We start from the raw sequence: 21,035 nt of genomic DNA, 5'->3' as shown, positions 1-21,035 counted from the left end.
TTATAATGCTATAACTTATTGAAAAGTGTATTGATCAATATAATTTTTTTATGGGAAATACTATTTTCTAATAATCTCTTTTTTATTCGACATACTTTGTCTTAATCAGGATATTAATAAGGAACTAGCAGTTTATGAAGCTTTTGGAATAATCCACCAATTTTTTAAAATTAAACACTATCTAAAGATTTGCATCGAAGCGTTTTTTTTTGATAGTGATTTTAATCACTGTCAGATATCATTATACTTGATCCAACTATGCCACGTCACCACTGTGCCGCGACCCCCCTGTGCTGGGTTTTTAAACATGCTGTCGCAATGAACGAGGCAGGTGCTGTACCGAAGGTCAAAGTTTTCAAATAATAACTTTTTATGTTTTCAGTTGGATTGGATCACCATACTATCTGCTGCAACGGCCAATCCTTTTCAGCTACACACACTTGACGATACATTTTCTCGATGTCAGCACATAATGCGTATCTGTGCGTTCTAAACCGGATGAGAATACACACTATATCTTCTTGTATTACTGGGCCTACCATTTACGCGTCATTAAGGCTGACTCCGGTACTAGAAGAACTAGACGCATTGAATACAATCCGCGTTGTCGTAGTGACTTTGTCATCGCGAACAACGGCATGGTGCGGCATAAAATAATTGTTTTGTTGGCAACTGCTTTGTCTTTCATCAGGGACTTCTTGCATGTGTTGTAATTCTTCGTACTCTTGCATAAATTGCACATATAGGCCAGTCAACGAAGGAGTAATTTTGGCGAATGGCGGAAAAAATTCCCAACCAAATTTTTTTTTTTTTAAAGTTGAATTAAGATATGTATAATGACATACTAAAAGTCCTCATCGATTGGACTTGAGCTTTTTTTTTTACAGCCTCGCAAAAGTTCAAAAATATGAGCTTTTTTAATTTTCTCAAAAAATATTTAACTTACAAAAAAAAATTTCGTACAAAAGTTATTTAGAAAACAATTTAAACAAAAAAGGTATCTTATATTTTTTCATTTAAACAAATATTTTTCGAGTTACATTACATTTAATATGAGTACTAAAATTTATTTTCCAATTTTTTTCATTTTACGGTTACTTTTTAACATGTTATACTTACATTAGACAAAATGTTATAAATGCATATGTGTGTATGTGTAAGTTTATTTATTTATAGTATCATTAAAGTGTAGTGTATAATAAGATACAACCGATAGAGTAAGTAATTGATTTGACGCTATATTGTTTAAACCCAACTAAACGCTAAATTGTACATTCCTAAACAACAATTATATTATGTCAATTGCCACCGGAATTTCTGCTAATAATAAAGATAATTGTCATAAAACGGCCTTTAGTCTGGTGCTGGAGGTGGTAAAAGTTGTGGCTGCCAAAAAACAGGGCTTCAATGTTCTATTATATGTGAACATTGCAAAGGTCATTGGTGTACAAATTCAATAGAAATAAAGATTGAAGATTAAGAAAATTGTACTTTTGTTGAAGATATATTCTATCAAAATTTAGAATGGGAAAATGAATAAGAAAATGGAAAAAAATTTTGTTTGATACATTTGTCAAATAAGTTTATAGTGGAGAAATCCTCCATCGATTACATACTTTGCACTAGTAATGCATATAACTTGAATTTAGGATATAAATAAGGAAATAGGAGACCATGTAGTTTTTGTAATAATCCATTAAAATTTTAAAATTAAACACTATCTACAGATTTGCATCAAGGCGTTGTTTTTTGATAATGATTTTAATCATTGTCACATATCATCTATACTGCACCCAATTATACACACTGTGCCGGGACACTGCTGGTTTTTTTTTAAATAGCGATTAGTTGAAATAGTAGCAGTGGATTTACTTTAATTATTTTATTATTAATTTTAACAATAGAAGTTATTGAAGATACAATTATAACTTTATTTGACCTTTTAAGATCTATATCATGAAAGTTATTATCTACCATTGAGTTTACTAGAACAAGACCAATTTTAGACACTTTATGACAATTAATTTTATCATTACCAGAAATTCTGGCTGGGTTGACAAAAGAGAACATGAGGTAGGTGAAATGAGGAGATCAGTGACAATAAGCGAGAGTGTGAATGGGGAGGTAGAAAGTTTTAAGTATTTAGGATCAATAGTGCAAAAGAGCGATGGTATTGACGAGAATGTAAGACACAGGTTTAAGTGGGGGTGGTCGAAGTAGAGAGAAGTGTCTGGTGTCTTATGCGATAAAAGATTTCCAATGAGGCTAAAAGATAAATTCTACAACAATGTAGTGAGACTATCTATGATGTATGGTTCAGAGTGTTGGGCGGTTGAAAAGAAAGTAGAGCAGAGAATGAGTGTAGCAGAGAAGAATGCTTAGTTGGATGAGTGGAGTGACTAGAAAAGATAGAAAAGGAACGAGCATATTAGAGGGAATGTAAGTGTAGCGTCAATCGTGTATAAGATGAGAGAAAATAGACTTAGATGGTTTGATTATGTTATGAGGAGAGAAGAATCGGAAGCTGTAAGAACAGTTATAGAAATTAATGTTGAAGGAAGAAGAGGTAGAGGAAGACCAAAAAAGAGATGGAGGGATGCTATTGAATGCAATTTGAGGACAGTTGATGTGAGCGTAGAAGATGTTGGAGATCGTGTCAAGTGGAAGTTTAGGATGAGGGTGGCCGATCCCAAGTAGTTGGGATTAAGGCAAAGAAAAAGAAAAAGATTAGCAAAAATTCTGGTGGCAATTGACATAATATAAATGTTGTTTAGGAATGTACAATTTAGCGTTTAGTTGGGTTTAAACAATATAGCGTCAAATCAATTACTTACTTTATCGGTTGTATCTTATTATACACTACACTTTAATGATACTATAAATAAATAAACTTACACATACACACATATGCATTTATAACATTTTGTCTAATGTAAGTATAACATGATAAAAAGTAACCGTAAAATGAAAAAAATTGGAAAATAAATTTTAGTACTCATATTAAATGTAATGTAACTCGAAAAATATTTGTTTAAATGAAAAAATATAAGATACCTTTTTTGTTTAAAATTGTTTTTTAAATAACTTTTGTACGAAACTTTTTTTTGTAAGTTAAATATTTTTTGAGAAAATTAAAAAAGCTTATATTTTTGAACTTTTGCGAGGCTGTAAAAAAAAAAGCTCAAGTCCAATCAATGAGGACTTTTAGTATGTCATTATACATATCTTAATTCAACTTTAAAAAAAAAAAAAAAATTGGTTGGGAATTTTTTCCGCCATTTTTTCTTTGTTGACTGGCCTAATAGTCTCTTTTTAATTTTTCGTTTTTTAAGTCTTCTCTCAGATGATAAAAATTGCGTAATCGCTTTTGACTTTGATTCGCCCAAATTATTACAATTGTTTTTTATCGGCAGCTCCACTACAAATCGGCCTTCATCATTTCGTTTAACTGTATTTTCAAAATGATCAACATAGGCCTTTTCTTCTAAGTTGACAATACGTTTAGGTATAATTTCTTCATTTTTCCAAAACTGCGCCATTTGCTGATTTAGGCTGACTTCATTTTCAATTATAACTGTTGTTGTAAAAAATGAATGATTTGTACGCGTTTTCATAATTGGAGCGGATCCTGCAGCTACCCAGCNCATAATTAGAGCGGATCCTGCAGCTACCCAGCCCAAGTCCGTTTCTTGATAAACAACATTCGGATTCTCATTGTACTTGCCGCCACGAATTATGCTATAAAAACATTCAGCTCTAATTAATATATCTATTTTCCCCGCAACCGCATAGGACGGGTCGGCTCGTTTGACGTAATCAGGCAATTTAATCGAAGCTATGTCAACATTATCGGCAGGTAATGTCGTCGTTATTTTCGGCAATACAAGGAACTCTTGAATACTATTATATTCTGTTTCTCTCGCTCTTATTGTTGTTGTTACTGCGTAATGCGATTTGTTCGCAGTATTGTTTACACCTGAAATAGACACATTTATTTTTCTTTTAGGTAACTTTAGTTTTTGAGCTAACTCAGCAGTCATCAAATTTATTTGACTACCTGAGTCTAATAATGCTCTAGCTAAAAAAGACTCATTGGTTTTGGAATCAATTCTTATAATTGCCGTGGACAACAAAACTTGTTTACTTTCCCCGATCGTCGTATGAGCACTTACGGCAGCGCTAGTCGAAATGTCGTCTGCTTGGCCGTGTAATAACGTATTATGGCGTTCGCTGCATTTTCTACAGTTGGAAAATTTACATGTATTTTCAGCGTGACGACCCAAACATATGACACATATATTTAATTGTTTGACTTGTTCTTGACGCTCCTTTATGGATAGCGAAAGAAACTGAGGACAGCGGTATATCGCATGAGTTTTATCACAAAGATAACATCTTAATTTTGCCGATGACGCGTGCATAGCCGTTCTTTTTTGCCACTCCGGTTCCCTACGCTTTCTATCTTTTACAAATGGCATTTCCTTTCTGTCGCTATCACCTTTAATTGACAGCCTCTGAGAACCTTCTACCGCTTCTAAAATTTGAATTCTTTTTTCTAAGAATTGTATTAATTCTTCAACCATTGGCATCTTGGTTTTAGGCGCGTCGGTTTCCCACGCCTTCAATGTTGTGCTATCTAATTTTATTGAAATTATGTGTAGCAACATAGCACCCCAGGTAACTCAGGTCCGTACCGAGTTGTTTTAGCGTAGTCATTTCTCCCGCTAATGTGTCTAATAAACGACGTAATTCAGAAGCTGACTCTCTTTTAATTGCCTCTATATCGTAAATAGCCTTTGTATGAGTTTGAATTATGATTTTTTCATTATTGAAACGATCGTTAATACATTTCCACGCTAATTTGTAATTATCTTCAGTCATGATAAATGCCTGGATTGCTTTTGCAGCTTTCCCTTTTAAGGCCTTTTTTAAATAAAAGAATTTTTGTATGTCAGGGATTCCTGGCTGCGAGTCGATAAAGGCTAAAAATGAATCGCTGAATTTTGACCACTTTTTGTATTCACCGTCGAAATCAGGTACTTTGTAATTTCCTAATCACAAGAATGGAGCCGCATTATTGTTTGGTACTGGCAAATTGGCTAACTGTTGGGACCCAGTCACACTTTCTCGGTTATTTACCTTGTTGTATTTTTCCATCACTCTGCTACATTCAGCAAGTGCCTTGAAATAATCATTTTCAAAGTTATCTCTATATTTTTCTTCGTCATCTTGTTCCGACGACTTATCTTCGATTTCGGACTGTAGTTTTTGAAACTCGTCCCAGCTTTCTTCAACCTTTTGCTTTCGTAACTTTAATTGCTCGATATCGCTATCATTGTTGAAATTTTTGACATAGGTCATAAATTTGGTTAGCTGAGACTTTAACACCTCTCTTTGGCTGCTTGCCTTCTCTGCCATTATTGACAGGTGCGGATAATAACAACACTTTATACGCTTTAGCTATATTTGGTTACAGCCATTAATTCCGTTTTCTTTGTCCGAATATAACACCTACGCGTCGATTACATACGAACTCGCGAAACACTGTTCGAACTAAACGGGAACTAAAAAACGAACGAACTAAATTTATTATTTATTGAAATAGCACCTATTTATGCTAATAATTATTAGACGGCTCAATTTTGAACAATCGTGTTCGTAAGGACCAAATGTTAGGGAGAGCGGTGTATTAAAATTTAATAACAGAACGCTCTATATTTTTAATTATTTATTGTACTTTAATTTTAATAATATTTAATATCCAAACAATAAACAAAAAAAACTTGACATAAATTACTATTTAAAAACACTTATTCAATCTGACATAATAAATAACTAAAATAAACTAGGAGCGTGTCGCCTTAGTTAGGCGGTGGAACGTACACTGACGGGCATACCAAAAAGGCCGGCCGGCTGTTATTAGATAACAAAAAAAAAGATTATGATAATTATACATAGATTGTCAACATTAATATTACTGTATTACTAAAACACGTTGAGACAACATTAAAATTTTTTTTAAAAATCTCAAATTTTCAAACAAAATTTCTATTTTATTAATATAATAAAGTTAATATGGTTCTCATTAAAATTTCGAAGATCAACTTTTTTTGATCCACCCTAATGTAATATTTAATGTTTTCAAAGTCAACTGATGCAAAGCTAAGAAGGTATTGGTTTTGTGATGGTGTCCTTTTTTTTTTGTCTGTCCATAAAAATTCTCAGTTCTCATTGGGCTGATTTTAAAAATCGATACACCAAAAGAATCCTATTTTAATTTAGTTAAATCTATCGTCGGTGAAAATGGGAAAAACCATAAATTTTAGTCATTTAGTAAAATATCTCAAAATTATACTACCATAAAAATATAATTTTCAAACTGCTATAACTCTTTTTAAAAACATTAACTCAAATGAAGTTTTAATATACAATACTAAATATAAAAAGTTTTCTTTTAGTATGCATTTTATTAAAATCTAATGAAAACCTAAATACAGAAAGGGTTTGAAAAAAATCACCTACACATGTATAAAAAATTTTTGAAAATGTTCCAGAAGGTCCAACAAATTCTAATCTATATTAACTTAAATCTTTTTAAATATACTACAATATTAAAAAAAAAATTCTTGACGATTATTGTATTATGAGAAATTGGCCGTGAAAGTGAAAAAATAACGTTATTTTCAATTAAGCAAATAATTTAACAAACGTTTAATATTCGAGTGAAGTATGAAATTATAGAAGTTATAGAATTAAAAATATATAAATTATGATAAACATTAACAAATATGTATTGAAGCTTTTTTTAATAATGTTAATCATTGTATTTCGTATAATATTTATGAAAATTAGTGTATTCCTCTTGTAAAATATTTTAAAATAAAATAAAATACAAAATCGAGAGTTTTAACATAAAAAATAGCTAATAAAAAATAGCCTAATTTTTTTTTTCATATATAAGTATATTACATATTACATATTTCCACAATTTTTTGTGGAAATTATAATTTTGTTTATATTCATCTATTTTTCAAAAAATTATAGCAGTTTTAAATAAAAGAAATTGAAAAAATGTTGAAAATTACCAATTTTTAAAATTGTAATTTTTGAGAGAATTTCCGCCATTTATGAAGAACAAGTGAAATTTTTTCAAAAATAAAGGGTATTGTCTCCAAATAGATACTATTTGTGATCTTTTGACGTATGGTTCACCAATATCGGTCCAGTGAGAGCTGAGAATAAATGGTACCAGTCACAAAAAAATTAAATAAAAAAATAAACACATCATAGTCAAATAATACCTTTTCAGCTTCGCATCGAAGCTAAAGGTATTGAAGCTTATTTTAGAAATTTTCTATGTGTTAGTGCTTCTTTTCAAATTAAACATATTGAATTGATTTTTTTATGCTTCAATACTAAATAACTGCAAAATAAAATATAATATTTATATTGTATGACAACTCTTTCTAACACATGGGTTTTAATGAATACAATCATATAGGATGAAATATATTATATTTCATTTATTATTAAATACAACTCTTTAAGGATCATTCAAAATTAATACTAACCATTTTAATCTTCAAAAACCACGAATAATATATAATTAAATTAAAATAATTTGTGACATTATTTAAATAATTAAATTTTTTACATTATACTGGATTTTAAGGGCTCGTCAATGAAGGATTAGGCTGAAAATTATGTATGTATCATATTCTAAAACTGTAAAAATTATGTTTAAAAATAGTTCAAAGTAGTTGTTTTCAATGAAAACTTTTCACACTCACATCTATACTGTAGTGCACACAACAAAAAAAATCACTATGGCCGGAAATCAAAACGACTAGATCCGATGCTAATAACAAATAACTGGCAAATCAGACTGTCTAGTTCAACGAAAGCCCCTAAACGTCTTGAGCCTTTAAGACGTGTTAAAGTGAGATCGAAAATTATTGAAATCATTAATAATAAAATATTAAGCCTACACTGTAATAAATAATAATACTTTTAGAGTCGTTTAGTTACGTTACAAATTTTTAAATTAAAAATGATATACATATAATAATTATTATAATTATCATTACAATTCAATGAAATTAGTATGAGTTGATTGAATGTATAAAACCGCATACTACGTATTATTTTGAATTTACAAGTTCTTCAAATAAATTAGTAAGTTATAAAGTTCTATTCTAATATATAAAATATACATATGTAAATATTAATTTGTATAATAGTATAAATTCACGTTTAAAAAAATAAATCTTAATTACCTGGTATATTATCTCCAATGAAATCAAACAAAATTTCGTGAAAACTCGTAAAAGCTAAATTTTTTTGTTTTTCGACTTTTTTCAAGTTTTCCATACTTATTTTTCCATTTATAGCATGCTTACATAATTCTCGTCCTGCTAAATGTGCGTTAATAGCTGCTAAGGGATAAGGAATCTAACAAAAAAGCATGCTAAGTTATTTATTGGTTTATGAAAATTATTAAAATAAATGAATAAATATTTATAAAAATTGATAAATTACCTATAAGTAAAAGTAAATAAATTATAACACTGTATAATTAAAAGTGTACAGTGTTTCCCACCAAATTTTGCTATATTTAATAACTTTTGATCCAACGAACATTTTTGTTACTTTTTTTTTGAAGTGAAACTTCTTTATAAAAGGTTCACGTCGACCGTCACATACGGATTCTATTATTTTATTAGGTATACGGTCAAAATTGTATTGCTTGATAAACGTATAAGTTCAATAAACGTGTACATTTGATAAACATAAGTATTACGTTAACGTGTCATGATTGTTTGTAATTCATAAAAATATAAATATATAATTTGTATTTTTAAATTCATACAACTATAATTTAACTTAAATGTATGTTGTTACATAAGCTTTTGTTAAAGTTGTTAAAAATTGAACAACTTTTTTGGACAAGTACAATGGATAACTATATTTAACACGCTTATATTAGTTTCGCGTATATGTTGTGTTTGTAACTTTCGTTATACACGATGCCCCACGACTCGTGCCACTTTTATCAGCCGTCGCCCTATTTTATGAGTATTTGACTGACCAACACCGCGCGTTATACGCCGCGGTGCAAAGTCCAGCAAATGTCGTACGGCCAACGACGTCCCGCCGCAAATGATACAGTAGTCTTCTCCCCGTTGTCAAAGTGACAACGTCGACAAACTGATCCGCACTCGCGCACCGTCGTCATCTACGCTGCTAACCTTTTGACGCTCGAGGATCACGCCGGACATCGCGTTGTTGACGCCAGCGAAAGTGCCGCGATATTATGCCAAGATTATATATTCCTACCGCCGCCGCTAATATTAATATATATATATATATAAACGTATGTTTCATTATTCATTTATATATTCCTACAGCCGACGCCACTGCCGCCGTATATGACTCGTGTATAATGTTTCCCCGCCATGCCCGCCCACAAAACACGGCTATACCTCGTGCATGATACGTTTACGAACCTAAGTTGCTTTATTTGTATATATATATATTCTAATTACTATTAAAACTTATATATTAATACGTTTTATCCTCATTAAGAGATATGTAGTGTATTCATTCTGATTGCGGGGGATGATTCCCGTATCGTCATTTTTCGTCACTACCTCCACGTTGCGAGAGTGGGAAATTACGCGCCTGCTGCTTTCCTTGGATGTGGTAGCCGTTTCTCAGTCTCCCTCCCCGGAATCGAACCCTGATTTCCCGTTACCCGTTACAACCATGATATTGATAGTAACTACTATCATAACATGAAACTAAAAAGTGAAAAATAAGTATAGTTAAAAAAAACTAAAAAACACGCTTTTAAAGCACATCGAACTAAAAATTATTATATTTAGGTGGTACGAAGAGTACGGAAGGAAAAAGACTAATCACACTCAGAAAAAGAACGTTCCATGCTTTAATGAAATTGAATCATTGTTTTTAAGCCTAGCGTGTTACTTAGTAATAACGCTGAAATGAATTAAAATAACAATTTTTCTTTTAAAATAAAACCACATTCAATAAATTTAAAGATTTTTTTAATGNCTATGTACAAACAGTCATTTGGTCACAGCTTGGTATTTTAATTATTAAAATTTCTTAAGTATTTTTAAAAGTAGTTTTTTATGTATATTTCAATTAATATAGTAATTGAAAAATATATTTATGTTTACATGTTCAGGATTACAATTTTATTTATTTTGCATTTAATGATTTTAAATTTATAGAGATGTATGTGTGTGTATGCCTTAGTTATAATTAGGTTTATATTTCAATGATACTAATTTACATAATTACTTATTAATTTAATTCTAGATTGTTATTGATTTTGAATATATATATACTTCAAAAGGAAATTCATTGTTTGTTAATTGGGATCAATTTATTATTAAGATCATTCCGTTAATGATAAATAAAATAAAGGATGGAAACAGCAAATTATTACTTAAACGTTTAATAGAAATAAACGAAACTGATATTGGTAAGATAATTTCTCACAATTTTTAATTAATCAAATAATAATATTTTAATTTTTTTTACAGAAACCAGAAATCTTTTAGTTTTAGATCTAATGAATGCTTTATTAGTTCCAACTTCCAGATCCTATGAAATAGATTCAGTTACAAATAAGAGACGCATTGTAAAAACATCTATTTCTGATGCTAGAAATTCGTTTTTATTAAAAGTGGCTTCAATGAATGATCTACATGTTCAAATTCAATTAAAAATTGATATCGCTTACAAAAAAAAAGAAAAAATACAACCATTCATCTGTGTTGCTGAAACTAATTTTGATGGTATCAATAATATTAATGTGTATTTTTTCAACACCTATTATAAATTTTCAAACATAATACGAGCATTAGATACATGCTTTAAAATTTTTCAAGTATTTAACTTACAGTACCCCATTCAATCTAGTTTAGTTTGGACATTTATACAAAAATTTATTTTTGTATCACAATTTTTAATATCACAATGATTGTGATATTAAAAGCTCTTCGCTAACTTCAATAATCTCTGATTTAACTATATAAGTTTTCATAATTTATCTATTACATTGCTCATAATTTTATTCTAATCTAATATTTTAAACTTTATTACAGTTACTAAATTATATACAATAATGAATCTAATTTGTTTTAATTGTAAAGATATCTTTATTGAACTTCATCAATTCATTGCACATTTGAAGTATGTTCATTCATTAACATCATCAAGTTTTTACCGTTGTGGCATACCACATTGTTCACAGACTTTCTCAACTTATCGTTCATTTTCTAAACACATGAAATCTGAAGTTCTTAATAATCAAAATTCTAATTGTAACAATCCAATATGGTTATTCTTGATAAATTTTATTGAAATGATTGATTTATTGTTATTGTCAAATTTTAATGATCAAATTATTTTAAATGTACAAAATCATATCACATATCACAATAATAAATATGTAGAATTATTTCAAGACAAATTAAAACCTAAACATCATTTTCTTATCCACTACTGTAATATAATAAGAAAATCAGGCCCCTTAAAATTTTTATGGTGTTATCGGTTTGAATCTAAACATAGACAACTTAAAGCATACTCTAAAAACATAACTTCAAGAGTTCAACTTCCTATATCTTTGGCTATAAAATACTCCATTCATTTTTCAGATTATAATTTAAATTTAAAAAATAGTTCTTGTATCTCGGCAAACTTAGGCTTACCACTAAATTATGTGAATATTTTGAAAAGATTAAAATTTTATTTTCTCCCAATGATTTATCTGTACTTAATTTGGCACATTGTTATGACCAAATAATATACAACAATATAGTTTATAAAACCAGTCATATACTAACATCTTTAAATAACAATCATTTATTGGTATATAAATTGAAAAAAATTATTTGTTTTGATGAGAAAGTTCTTTTTTTATGTATAACATTAAATGTACTATCTTATAATAAACATTTTGTAAGCTATGTTGTTTCGAATGTTGATACTGATAATCTCTATGTATTAAAAGATATTAATGATTTCTCAGGTCCACCAATTTGTTTATATCATCTTAATGATAAAAAAACAGTTATAAGATTAAAACATTTTTAAAGATTTATGGATTTTGTATTTTAATATATATATATATACTTATATATGTTTATTATTATTTTTAATTATATTTGATGTTTTAATATAATGTTAATTTGATAGAAACTAATGGAATAAGTAACTATGTTAAAATAATAATAATTTTATTTATGTAAATTTTATTCCTTATTTATTAGGAATTCATCTGTTTATATTTGTAATTTGTATTTATCATTTATATTGATTAATTTTTTACTTTAAAAATAAATATACTTAATCAATGGCAAAGTGTTAAAATTATTAAATTTAAATAACCTAATCATTTGTTTTTATTATTCACAAAAAAATGATAGAAGATGGATTTTTACTTTATCACTAAGTAAAGCAGTTATTAAAGTAATGCAAAGAAATTTTAATTTTTATGAAGAAATAGAATTGTTTTAAAAACCGACCTAATAATAATAGCTTAAAATCAATGCTTGCAACTCATCATATTTATGTTTCAAGAAAAGTTAAATTTATGATCAGAGTTAATTATTACAACGAATTATATCTTTAAAATAAATACCATAGGATGTATTTCTATTAAATTAATGTTAATAATTTTCCAATAGTTTAATTCCCAATTATTTAAAACTATGGACTGTAAGAATAAAATTAAAGAAATTAATAATTGTTTCAATGAATATTCTTTAGCATTAATATAATGATTAAAAAGATGTCATTTCAATGAATCGATTACATAGGCTCCAAATCATACCCGTTTTTCCTTAGTTTTATATACTTTTTCCATTAATTTTAATAACTATTTCTCTGGGTGCATAAAAATAGCGGCACCTACTCCTCGCCTCCAGTCATTGCTTTAAATTATTAATAACTTCTGTAATCCAAAAATTATTATCGACGTGTCATTTTCTTCATTAGATTAATTCCTATTTTATAGATCAGTTATATATGTATGTTGCCATTTAAAAACATTAAGTTGGCACCCCTTTAAGTTATAAAAGATGATTCTAAAAAGTAATTATTAGCTGATAAATAAAGAATGATATGTAACTAAAAGAAATCATATTTTATTTTTCCAATATTATATTTATTTTGCGAGTAATCAGTGATTTATGATAAACCGACCAATCTGTATGCAGTGGCGTATTTATATGCAGGCACTATAGGCACGTGCCTACAGCGGCAAATTCTAAGGGGCGGCAAATTTTTCATGGGATTTTTTTTTTCAATAATGATGGCCATGCATATTAACTCGGTGAAACTTATTTTTATTCAGCCAACAAAAGTATCTTAAAGTATTGAAAACAATGACATTGGTTCCAAATAAATTTCGAATTTATTTATTTTTAAAGTTTCTTATCGCTGTCTACCGGAAATATTCACGCCGTCGCCGTCAAAAAAATGGTCAGTGAGTTATCTACAGTACATATTAACAATCTAATAATATCAACATTCAGTGCAGTGGTTCTACGAAAAATTTCTTGACCGATCTTTTATCTTATTACTTGAGAAATGAGAAGTGATTTCAGTCTGTGGTCTATCGTACTGTCGCCTGTGCGTTCTGACCGTGCTGCAAAATGCTGAGTGCGTACCGCTGCAGCTGTGTCGTCGTTTTTTTCGAAAATATTCTTTTTATTTTGTGAGCATGAGTTCGAATAGAAAACGGTTAAGTGGTGACCAATACAAAAAAATTGCCAAATTAAAAAGTGAAAAACTGCAAAATGTTTTAAATAAAACACAAAAATTGACTGATTTTTTTAAAAATCCAGCTTCTACTTCTGGTGTTTGTAGTAGTAATAGTAGTAACATTATGGATATTAATATGAAGAAAACAGATTTTCAGGTTAGTGACAGTGAAACAACAATAATTAGTGAATCTATTGAAGTGGATAATGTTGAACCAGAAGGTAGTTGTGAGTCAAATGAGTTGACTAATATGATAGTAAATGAAACCATTTTGGAGATAGACCCAGCTAAATGGGTTATTAACGACGAATTTCGTGACTATATTGCAAAAAATGGTTTTAATCAAAATATGACAAATGACTTTATTAACTCGAAACGGATATATTCTGATAAAACAAGATATTTGACCAAAATTATGTTTAATAGACGATTAATTAATGGAGAAACAATTGTTCGTTCATGATTAGTTTATTCTCCCAGTTTAGGAGTAGTTTTTTGTGGGCCTTGTCGGATATTTCAAACATCTTTAGAAACTCAACTTGTTACTGAAGGGTTCAATGATTGGAAAAATGCTACTGTCCGTTTCAGCTACCATGAAAATAGTAAAGAGCACCGAGATGCTATTATGAATTTAAAACATAGAGGTAATGTCTTGGGGCGCATTGATAATTCATTGATTAAACAATTAGACACAGAAATCGAATATTGGAGAAATGTGTTGAAAAGGGTAGTCGAAACTATTAAATCGTTAGCTTCTCGTGGTCTTCCTTTTCGAGGACATGATTCGTGTTTTGGTTCTGTACACAACGGTAATTACTTAATGTCACTCGAATTAATCGCAAAATTTGATCCGTTTTTAGCCGATCATATAGTTCGTTTTGGAAGTAAAGGCAGTGGCTCTACGTCATATTTATCTCACGTTATATGTGACGAATTTATTTTGTTAATGATGAAAAAATTAAAATATAATATTGTTAGAGAATTAAAAATATCAAAATATTTTTCCATAAGTATTGATTCGACGCCAGATATTTCGCACGTCGACAAATTATCATTTATGGTGAGATATGTCCTCGCAACTGGTCTTCCTGTAGAACGATTCTTATGTTTTGTTTCAAATCCAGGACATAAAGCTTTAGATTTAACTAATGTCATTATTAATACTTTAAAATCTCATGATATTGACATTTCTGACTGTCGAGGGCAAAGCTACGATAATGCTAGTAATATGTCAGGTCAATACAGTGGAGTTCAGGCTCGAATCAAAGAAATTAATCCACTAGTTTATTACGTACCGTGTAGCGCTCACTCGTTAAATTTGGTTGGCATATCTTCTGCAGAAAGTTGTCCACAAGCATCAATTTTTTTTGGATTTATACAACAATTATATAATTTTTTTTCCGCATCAACGCAGAGATGGTCAATTTTGCAATTAAATATGAAACGTAATGCTAATACAATTAAGAGTTTATCAAACACCAGGTGGTCGGCTCGCGCAGACGCATGTCGAGCATTATATAATTCGTGGGATGAAATTATTAACGGATTGATCACTATCAAGGATGACACTTTTGAAAAATGTGTTACGTGAAATGAGTCAAATTGTCTTTATAATCAAATGCAAAAGTTAGAAACATCATTTATGATGATTTTTTGGAATCATATATTAGAACGATTTAATGTATCTAATAAACAATTACAATGTGTTGAAATTGGAAATGATAAAGTTTCTCAGATTTATACATCACTAATTAATCTAGTTCAAAAAACCCGAGATAATTTTGATGAATATGAAACTAGAGCAAAAAAAATATCAAAGACTACCGAGTACAATTTTGGTATATCTCGACAAAAAAAAAAAAAATTACACTTCGATGAAAAAACTGAGCAACCAACCGAGTTAATTGGTAGGGATAAATTTCGAGTTGAAACATTTTACGTAATTATTGATAAGATGACAAATGAACTTAAGAAAAGACAACAGGCCTTCAAAGCGTTTTGTGATATATTTGAAGTACTACTAAAAATTACATCTTTAAATTCTTTGGAAATAGTTAAGTTTGCTGAGAAATTGCAAAAAATGTACCCGAATGATTTAGACAATACTTTTTCGTCAGAATGCTTACATTTACAATCTTATTTATTGAATAGTGATATCGATATTGACGTAAATAATTTAACTCCTATCACACTGTGCCAGTATTTAAGAGAAAAAAGTTTACACATTGAAATATTTCCAAATATTGACACAGCATTAAGGATTTTTGTGAGTGTACCAGTGTCCAATTGTACTACCGAGAGATCGTTTTCATGCCTCAAACGCGTAAAAAACTATTTAAGGTCCACCCAAACTGATGACAAGTTGAATAATTTAGCATTATTTTCGATAGAGAATGAAATGCTAAGCGAATTGAATTGTGAAGATTTAATAGACACATTTGCAAGAACCAAATGTCGACGTAAACCGATCGTATAATAGGAAATCAGCAATTTATTATGTAATAAATTTAAAATATTCCGATACCAATATTTTGTTATTCCTTTTTTTCCAATTTTAATAATTATGATTTTGTATTTAAAATATAAATTCAATTTGTTTTGCATACCTACCTAATTAAATTTTATTTTATCATAATTAAGGGCGGCAATTTTCTACAGGCCTATAAGCGGTAAATACATAAATACGCTTCTGTCTGTATGTACTTTTATTAATAAATAATAATAGTTAATAAGGCATATTTTATATTATAATTTAGTACTGTATTTCAAAAACTTAAGTAATTATTTTTAAAATAACTACAATAGATATAATTTTCAAACGATAACTTCATAACGTCCAATCAAAATCTTACATAAGTTATTTCAGTTATCATAAACCCATTATATCGTTGGCAAATAAAATTAGAAAATTTAATTAATTTATATTTTCGAGGATGACAATCAATAATGTTTTAATGTATTAAATTATTTTCATCGCAATATAATTTCATCATTCCCAAAAATAATTTCCTTATAATTTATTTGAAATCTATCCTTAATATTTTATGACATTCTTAACAAACTTAAATATTTTAGTGTGAAAATAATGTAATTTTGTAAATTGAATTCTTATAATTAAAATTAGTTTTTTTATAGTTTTATAACTTCAAAATAATTGATGTGGATGTCATATGATTTAACTTATTTTCTGTAAATATTTAGTTTTTCTTAATCGTCGAAAATAAATAGTTTAATTATTTTTATAATCAATTAAAATTTGTGAAATCATGACACGTCCATTAGTATTTACAGTGAGGCTGGTGCTTAACTATAGTTTTTATACTACATAAAATAAACGTGTGTCGTTATCAATATAATCGTATTGCAACAAAAAGTAAGGCAGGTACACAACCAGTTTTGTTATCGACTATAACACGACGAAAATACTCCCAACAATGGACACTCACACTAATAATCATTTATTTCTCACACAACGACACTGCGTAACATGAAAAAACCACAAAATTGCCTATATTCAACCCCTGAAAAATGGTCGGTACCCAGACGCCTTAATATTTTATGACATTCTTAAAGTATAATTTCTTACCTTGCCTTCATTGTCGCGAATCTTGTTTAGTATAGACTCCTTTAAAAGTAAAATCACTGATTTTAATCTATTCAATTTATGATACTATAAGAATAATTACTTAAAGTGCTGTTTTACTCGAAAAACAATTAATATACTTGTTATTTAAATATTTTGAAATATCTTCAAATTTTTAATGTATTCAAGGAAAATATATAGAGTTTTCAGTAAGTAAGGAAACGGATTTCTATTGTTCTCATCATTTGTAACAAATGACCTGTTTACTTACTTACTAAAATCTCTGTATAATGTGATAGAATATAAGAATCAACCTCTAGTTAACGACACAAACTATTATTTTACCAATAGTTTTTACCGCTGTATGTGCTAAGGTAATGATTTCAATAAACCATCAAACCTGTGCAATCAATCAAACACATATCTATCTAAATTTAAGATACATTTTATGATCTCCTTAGTAACACGTCACAAACTACTATTTTACCAATAGTTGCAACCGCTGGATGTGACAAAGGTAGATTTTCGAAATGCACTTATTAAATAGATACTCCAATTAAAGAATTAAAAAAAAATTCTCAACCGGAACAACTCACAAAAATAAAACGTATAATTAATTAACTTAAATAAAAAAAAATAATAAAACATAATTATTTTTTTAAGTACATTATTGGTAATAATAAGTGATGGGAAATATCGAATAGAAACTATCGAACTATTCGATAGTCATTAAAAAAATATTCGAATAGTAAAAATATTCGATAGTTTATGCTGAAAATAAACTATTCGATAGTTTTCAAAAACTATCGAATACTATTCGATAGTTTAAAATATTCGAAAATGCCCATCACTAATTATTACTCAGAGAGTCAGATAAAAGACACCAATTGTGAAAAAGTTTCTAAGTCAGAAAGAGCACAATTACAAAACAGTCTGTTACAAAGACGCTTCATGACCAGATTTTTAGAAAAAAATAAGGTGTCCAATGATTCAGAAATCGCTCTTTTATAGGCCTGTTTCTTATGAAGAAAATTATGATTTAATTTTAAAATAATTAATGGTTAATCAATTAAACTTGAACTTAATGTAACCTATTTATTATTCTATGATTTGAGTTAATATTATATAAAGGACTTGGTGTTTTGTATCTATAATCTCCCGTTAAATTATGTTTATTGAAATCATAATTATTTCATTATAAATACAATAAAATTGTAATTGCTAATAATCTATTAAGGTATAAGAGAAGATACTTAAGCAACTAAATAATTGTAATAAGAGAATAAAATAATATCAGTAGTTATAAATACTAGTCTTTTTGTATCATCGTCATTTCCAGTTGAAAACGTAGGTATGATAATTACACACACAAAATAAAAATAGAAACCCATTTTCAAAGATCTAAAACTGACAATATAACTTTAAAACGCGAATAATAATTTTTATTAATAAATAATTTTCGTTTATATAGAACAATTCAGTCAATTTTGAGTAATCTTAAATATGGTAGAACATCAATCTATTTACAAAAACGATATTTTAATTGTAAACACTAAATATAGTACTTGTTTTAATCAAATTTAGTTGACACGTTTACACATGAAGTACGTCAATAAAAATTATTCATAGATTATCGCAGGATATTTTTATTTACTTCTTAAATGAAATATAGTTAAAAAAAACTAAAAAAACACGCTCTTAAAGCACATGGAAAGTTACAAACACACAACATACACGTGAAACAAATATAAGCGTGTGAAATATAGTTATGTTTGCGAACTTTTAATAAAAATATTTTTTAGTATATTCACTAAACACAATGACAAATTTTTCGAAAATAATTTAAATGATCACATATGTTTGTTTTAAATCGCACTTAAACGTCCTTTTTTGCAAGAATGATATATTGTTATTTTACAGCGTATGGTTTTAACATGGGTGTGAATAAATAAATAAAACATTTTTATAGCGACAGCTAAAGAAAATCATTACGCAAAAAAATGAATTGAAAATTTAAGTTTTATTCAAATTAGGAAATTTTAAATAAAAATAAATTGAGGAAATTTATTTCTTCAATACCTATTATCTAAAATATATCATTTAAAAAAAATTTTCAGTAGTCTTATTAAATTACAATATAATTAGTTAAACGTCAATTTTATGTTTATTCAGAACAATTTTAATAGTTTTGAATAATTTAAATTGATAAAAAAATTAAAAATATTTTCTATAGGTTCAATTACGAAATTAGACAAAACATTTACATTTTACAACTATCTACATCGTTTAGATGAATTTAGTATTTAGTTTTGCCGTTCATTCCAAGTCTGGCTTTAGATTTTTTCGAAGTACTAATCAAACAATAACCAGACAGCCAACTAGGAATGAAAAAAATAACATTATATTTTTTTCTGAAACCCTTTACCAGCCCACAGAGGGGGTTTTAAAATGACAACTGTTTCACAAAAAATTAACTTTTAAAAGTGTTCTGGAAATACTGACACTTTTATATATATCATAAATTAAAGCTTATGTAATGTACTTTATTATGGAAAAAAAAATTTCGAACTTTATTTTGTCTTCACGGTGAAAATGACTACCAAATACTATTTTTGTGCTAAAATTCTCGATTTTATATTTTACATTTTAGCTTCGATGCGAAGCTGAGAAGGTATTGGTTTTACTAAGATGTGTTTTTTTTTTTTTTTTTTGTCTGTTACCACTTTTTCTCAGCTCTCACCGAACCAATTTCTTTCAATGATACGTCAAAAGATCACAAATTGTATCTAGTCGAAGACATTACCCTCAAAAATTGAAAAAAATTCCCTCGCTCCCCGTAAAAGGGGGAAACCTCCAAAAAAATTACAAATTTAAAAATCGCTAATTTTCGAAATTTTTTCAATTTTTTTTACTTAAAAGTGCCATAACTTTTTCAAAAATGAACATATCAATATAATTCTTTTTTATATAGATGCATAATATCATTACCTTTCATTTGGTATATTTTTTTCATAAATTTAACCCTTAACCTGCCCACAAGGGGGGATTTAAAATGACAACTTTTTCACAAAAAATTAATTTTTTTAACTTAAATTTTGAAAATGTTCCGGAAAGTCTGACACTTTTATATATATCTTAAATTAAAGCTAATGTAATGTTCTTTATTATGTAAAAAAAAATTTCGGACTTTATTTTATCTTCACAGCGAAAATGGCTACCGAATGCTTTTTTTGTGTGAAAATTTTCGATTTTATTTTTTTCATTTTTAACTTTATAATGCTATGACATATTGAAAAGTGTATGGATCAGTACAATTTTTTTATGAAAAGTAGTATTTATATAGATCTTTCATTCGACATACTTTTTTTTTAAATCGGACCACTTCCCTTAATACAGGGGGGATTCAAAACATAAAAATGCATATAGAAAGTAGAACTTTTTCAACTTAAATTTTGAAAGTGTTCCGGAAAGTCTGACACTTTTATATATATCTTAAATTAAAGTTAATGTAATATACTTTATTATGCAAAAAAAAAAATTTCGGACTTTATTTTATATTCATGGTGAAAACAGACATCAAATATTATAAAAAAAATACGATTTTTGTAAAAAAATTCATTTTTATATTTTTAACTTTATAATGCTATAACTT

General features: G+C 28.3%; 4 protein-coding genes across 4 annotated transcripts; 3 read left to right on the top strand and 1 right to left on the bottom strand.

Moving 5' to 3' along the window:
* Nucleotides 1-1,771: 1,771 nt before the first annotated feature.
* On the bottom strand, nt 1,772-4,881 carry LOC126895535 (uncharacterized). Its single transcript, XM_050667508.1, has 3 exons — nt 4,695-4,881; nt 3,373-4,636; nt 1,772-1,871 (listed from the first exon to the last, which is right to left on the bottom strand). The coding sequence occupies exons 1-3, from the start codon at nt 4,879-4,881 to the stop codon at nt 1,772-1,774; spliced, it is 1,551 nt and encodes a 516-aa protein (XP_050523465.1).
* A 5,195-nt stretch (nt 4,882-10,076) lies between these two features.
* On the top strand, nt 10,077-12,245 carry LOC126895529 (uncharacterized). Its single transcript, XM_050667497.1, has 4 exons — nt 10,077-10,106; nt 10,345-10,510; nt 10,572-10,826; nt 11,184-12,245. Exons 1-4 carry the CDS (start codon nt 10,077-10,079, stop codon nt 11,837-11,839), a joined length of 1,107 nt encoding a protein of 368 aa, XP_050523454.1. The 3' UTR covers nt 11,840-12,245.
* Nucleotides 12,246-12,746: 501 nt separating this feature from the next.
* LOC126895521 (zinc finger MYM-type protein 1-like) lies at nt 12,747-15,696 on the top strand. Its single transcript, XM_050667483.1, has 3 exons — nt 12,747-12,753; nt 13,884-14,135; nt 14,268-15,696. Exons 1-3 carry the CDS (start codon nt 12,747-12,749, stop codon nt 15,389-15,391), a joined length of 1,383 nt encoding a protein of 460 aa, XP_050523440.1. The 3' UTR covers nt 15,392-15,696.
* On the top strand, nt 15,419-16,276 carry LOC126895514 (uncharacterized). Its single transcript, XM_050667471.1, has one exon. It carries the CDS (start codon nt 15,419-15,421, stop codon nt 16,274-16,276), a length of 858 nt encoding a protein of 285 aa, XP_050523428.1.
* The last annotated feature ends 4,759 nt before the right edge of the window (nt 16,277-21,035 follow it).

Source organism: Daktulosphaira vitifoliae, unplaced genomic scaffold (assembly GCF_025091365.1).
Source record: "Daktulosphaira vitifoliae isolate Bord-2020 unplaced genomic scaffold, ASM2509136v1 Scaffold_1, whole genome shotgun sequence".
In the NCBI taxonomy this organism is placed as follows: domain Eukaryota; kingdom Metazoa; phylum Arthropoda; class Insecta; order Hemiptera; family Phylloxeridae; genus Daktulosphaira; species Daktulosphaira vitifoliae.
The sequence above is the reverse complement of the archived record's forward strand: the minus strand, read 5'-3'. Positions and strand labels throughout refer to the sequence as shown.

What these genes read in the sequence shown, in the direction of transcription:
- LOC126895529 (XM_050667497.1), top strand. Translation starts at nt 10,077, where the DNA reads ATGTACAAACAGTCATTTGGTCACAGCTTG. An exon ending in AATAAACGAAACTGATATTG is followed by an intron (nt 10,511 to 10,571) that starts GTAAGATAATTT and finishes TTTTTTTTACAG; the next exon opens with AAACCAGAAATCTTTTAGTT. An exon ending in TGCTGAAACTAATTTTGATG is followed by an intron (nt 10,827 to 11,183) that starts GTATCAATAATA and finishes TTAATTGTAAAG; the next exon opens with ATATCTTTATTGAACTTCAT.
- LOC126895521 (XM_050667483.1), top strand. An exon ending in TGACTATATTGCAAAAAATG is followed by an intron (nt 14,136 to 14,267) that starts GTTTTAATCAAA and finishes GTTCATGATTAG; the next exon opens with TTTATTCTCCCAGTTTAGGA.
- LOC126895514 (XM_050667471.1), top strand. Translation starts at nt 15,419, where the DNA reads ATGCAAAAGTTAGAAACATCATTTATGATGATTTTTTGGAATCATATA.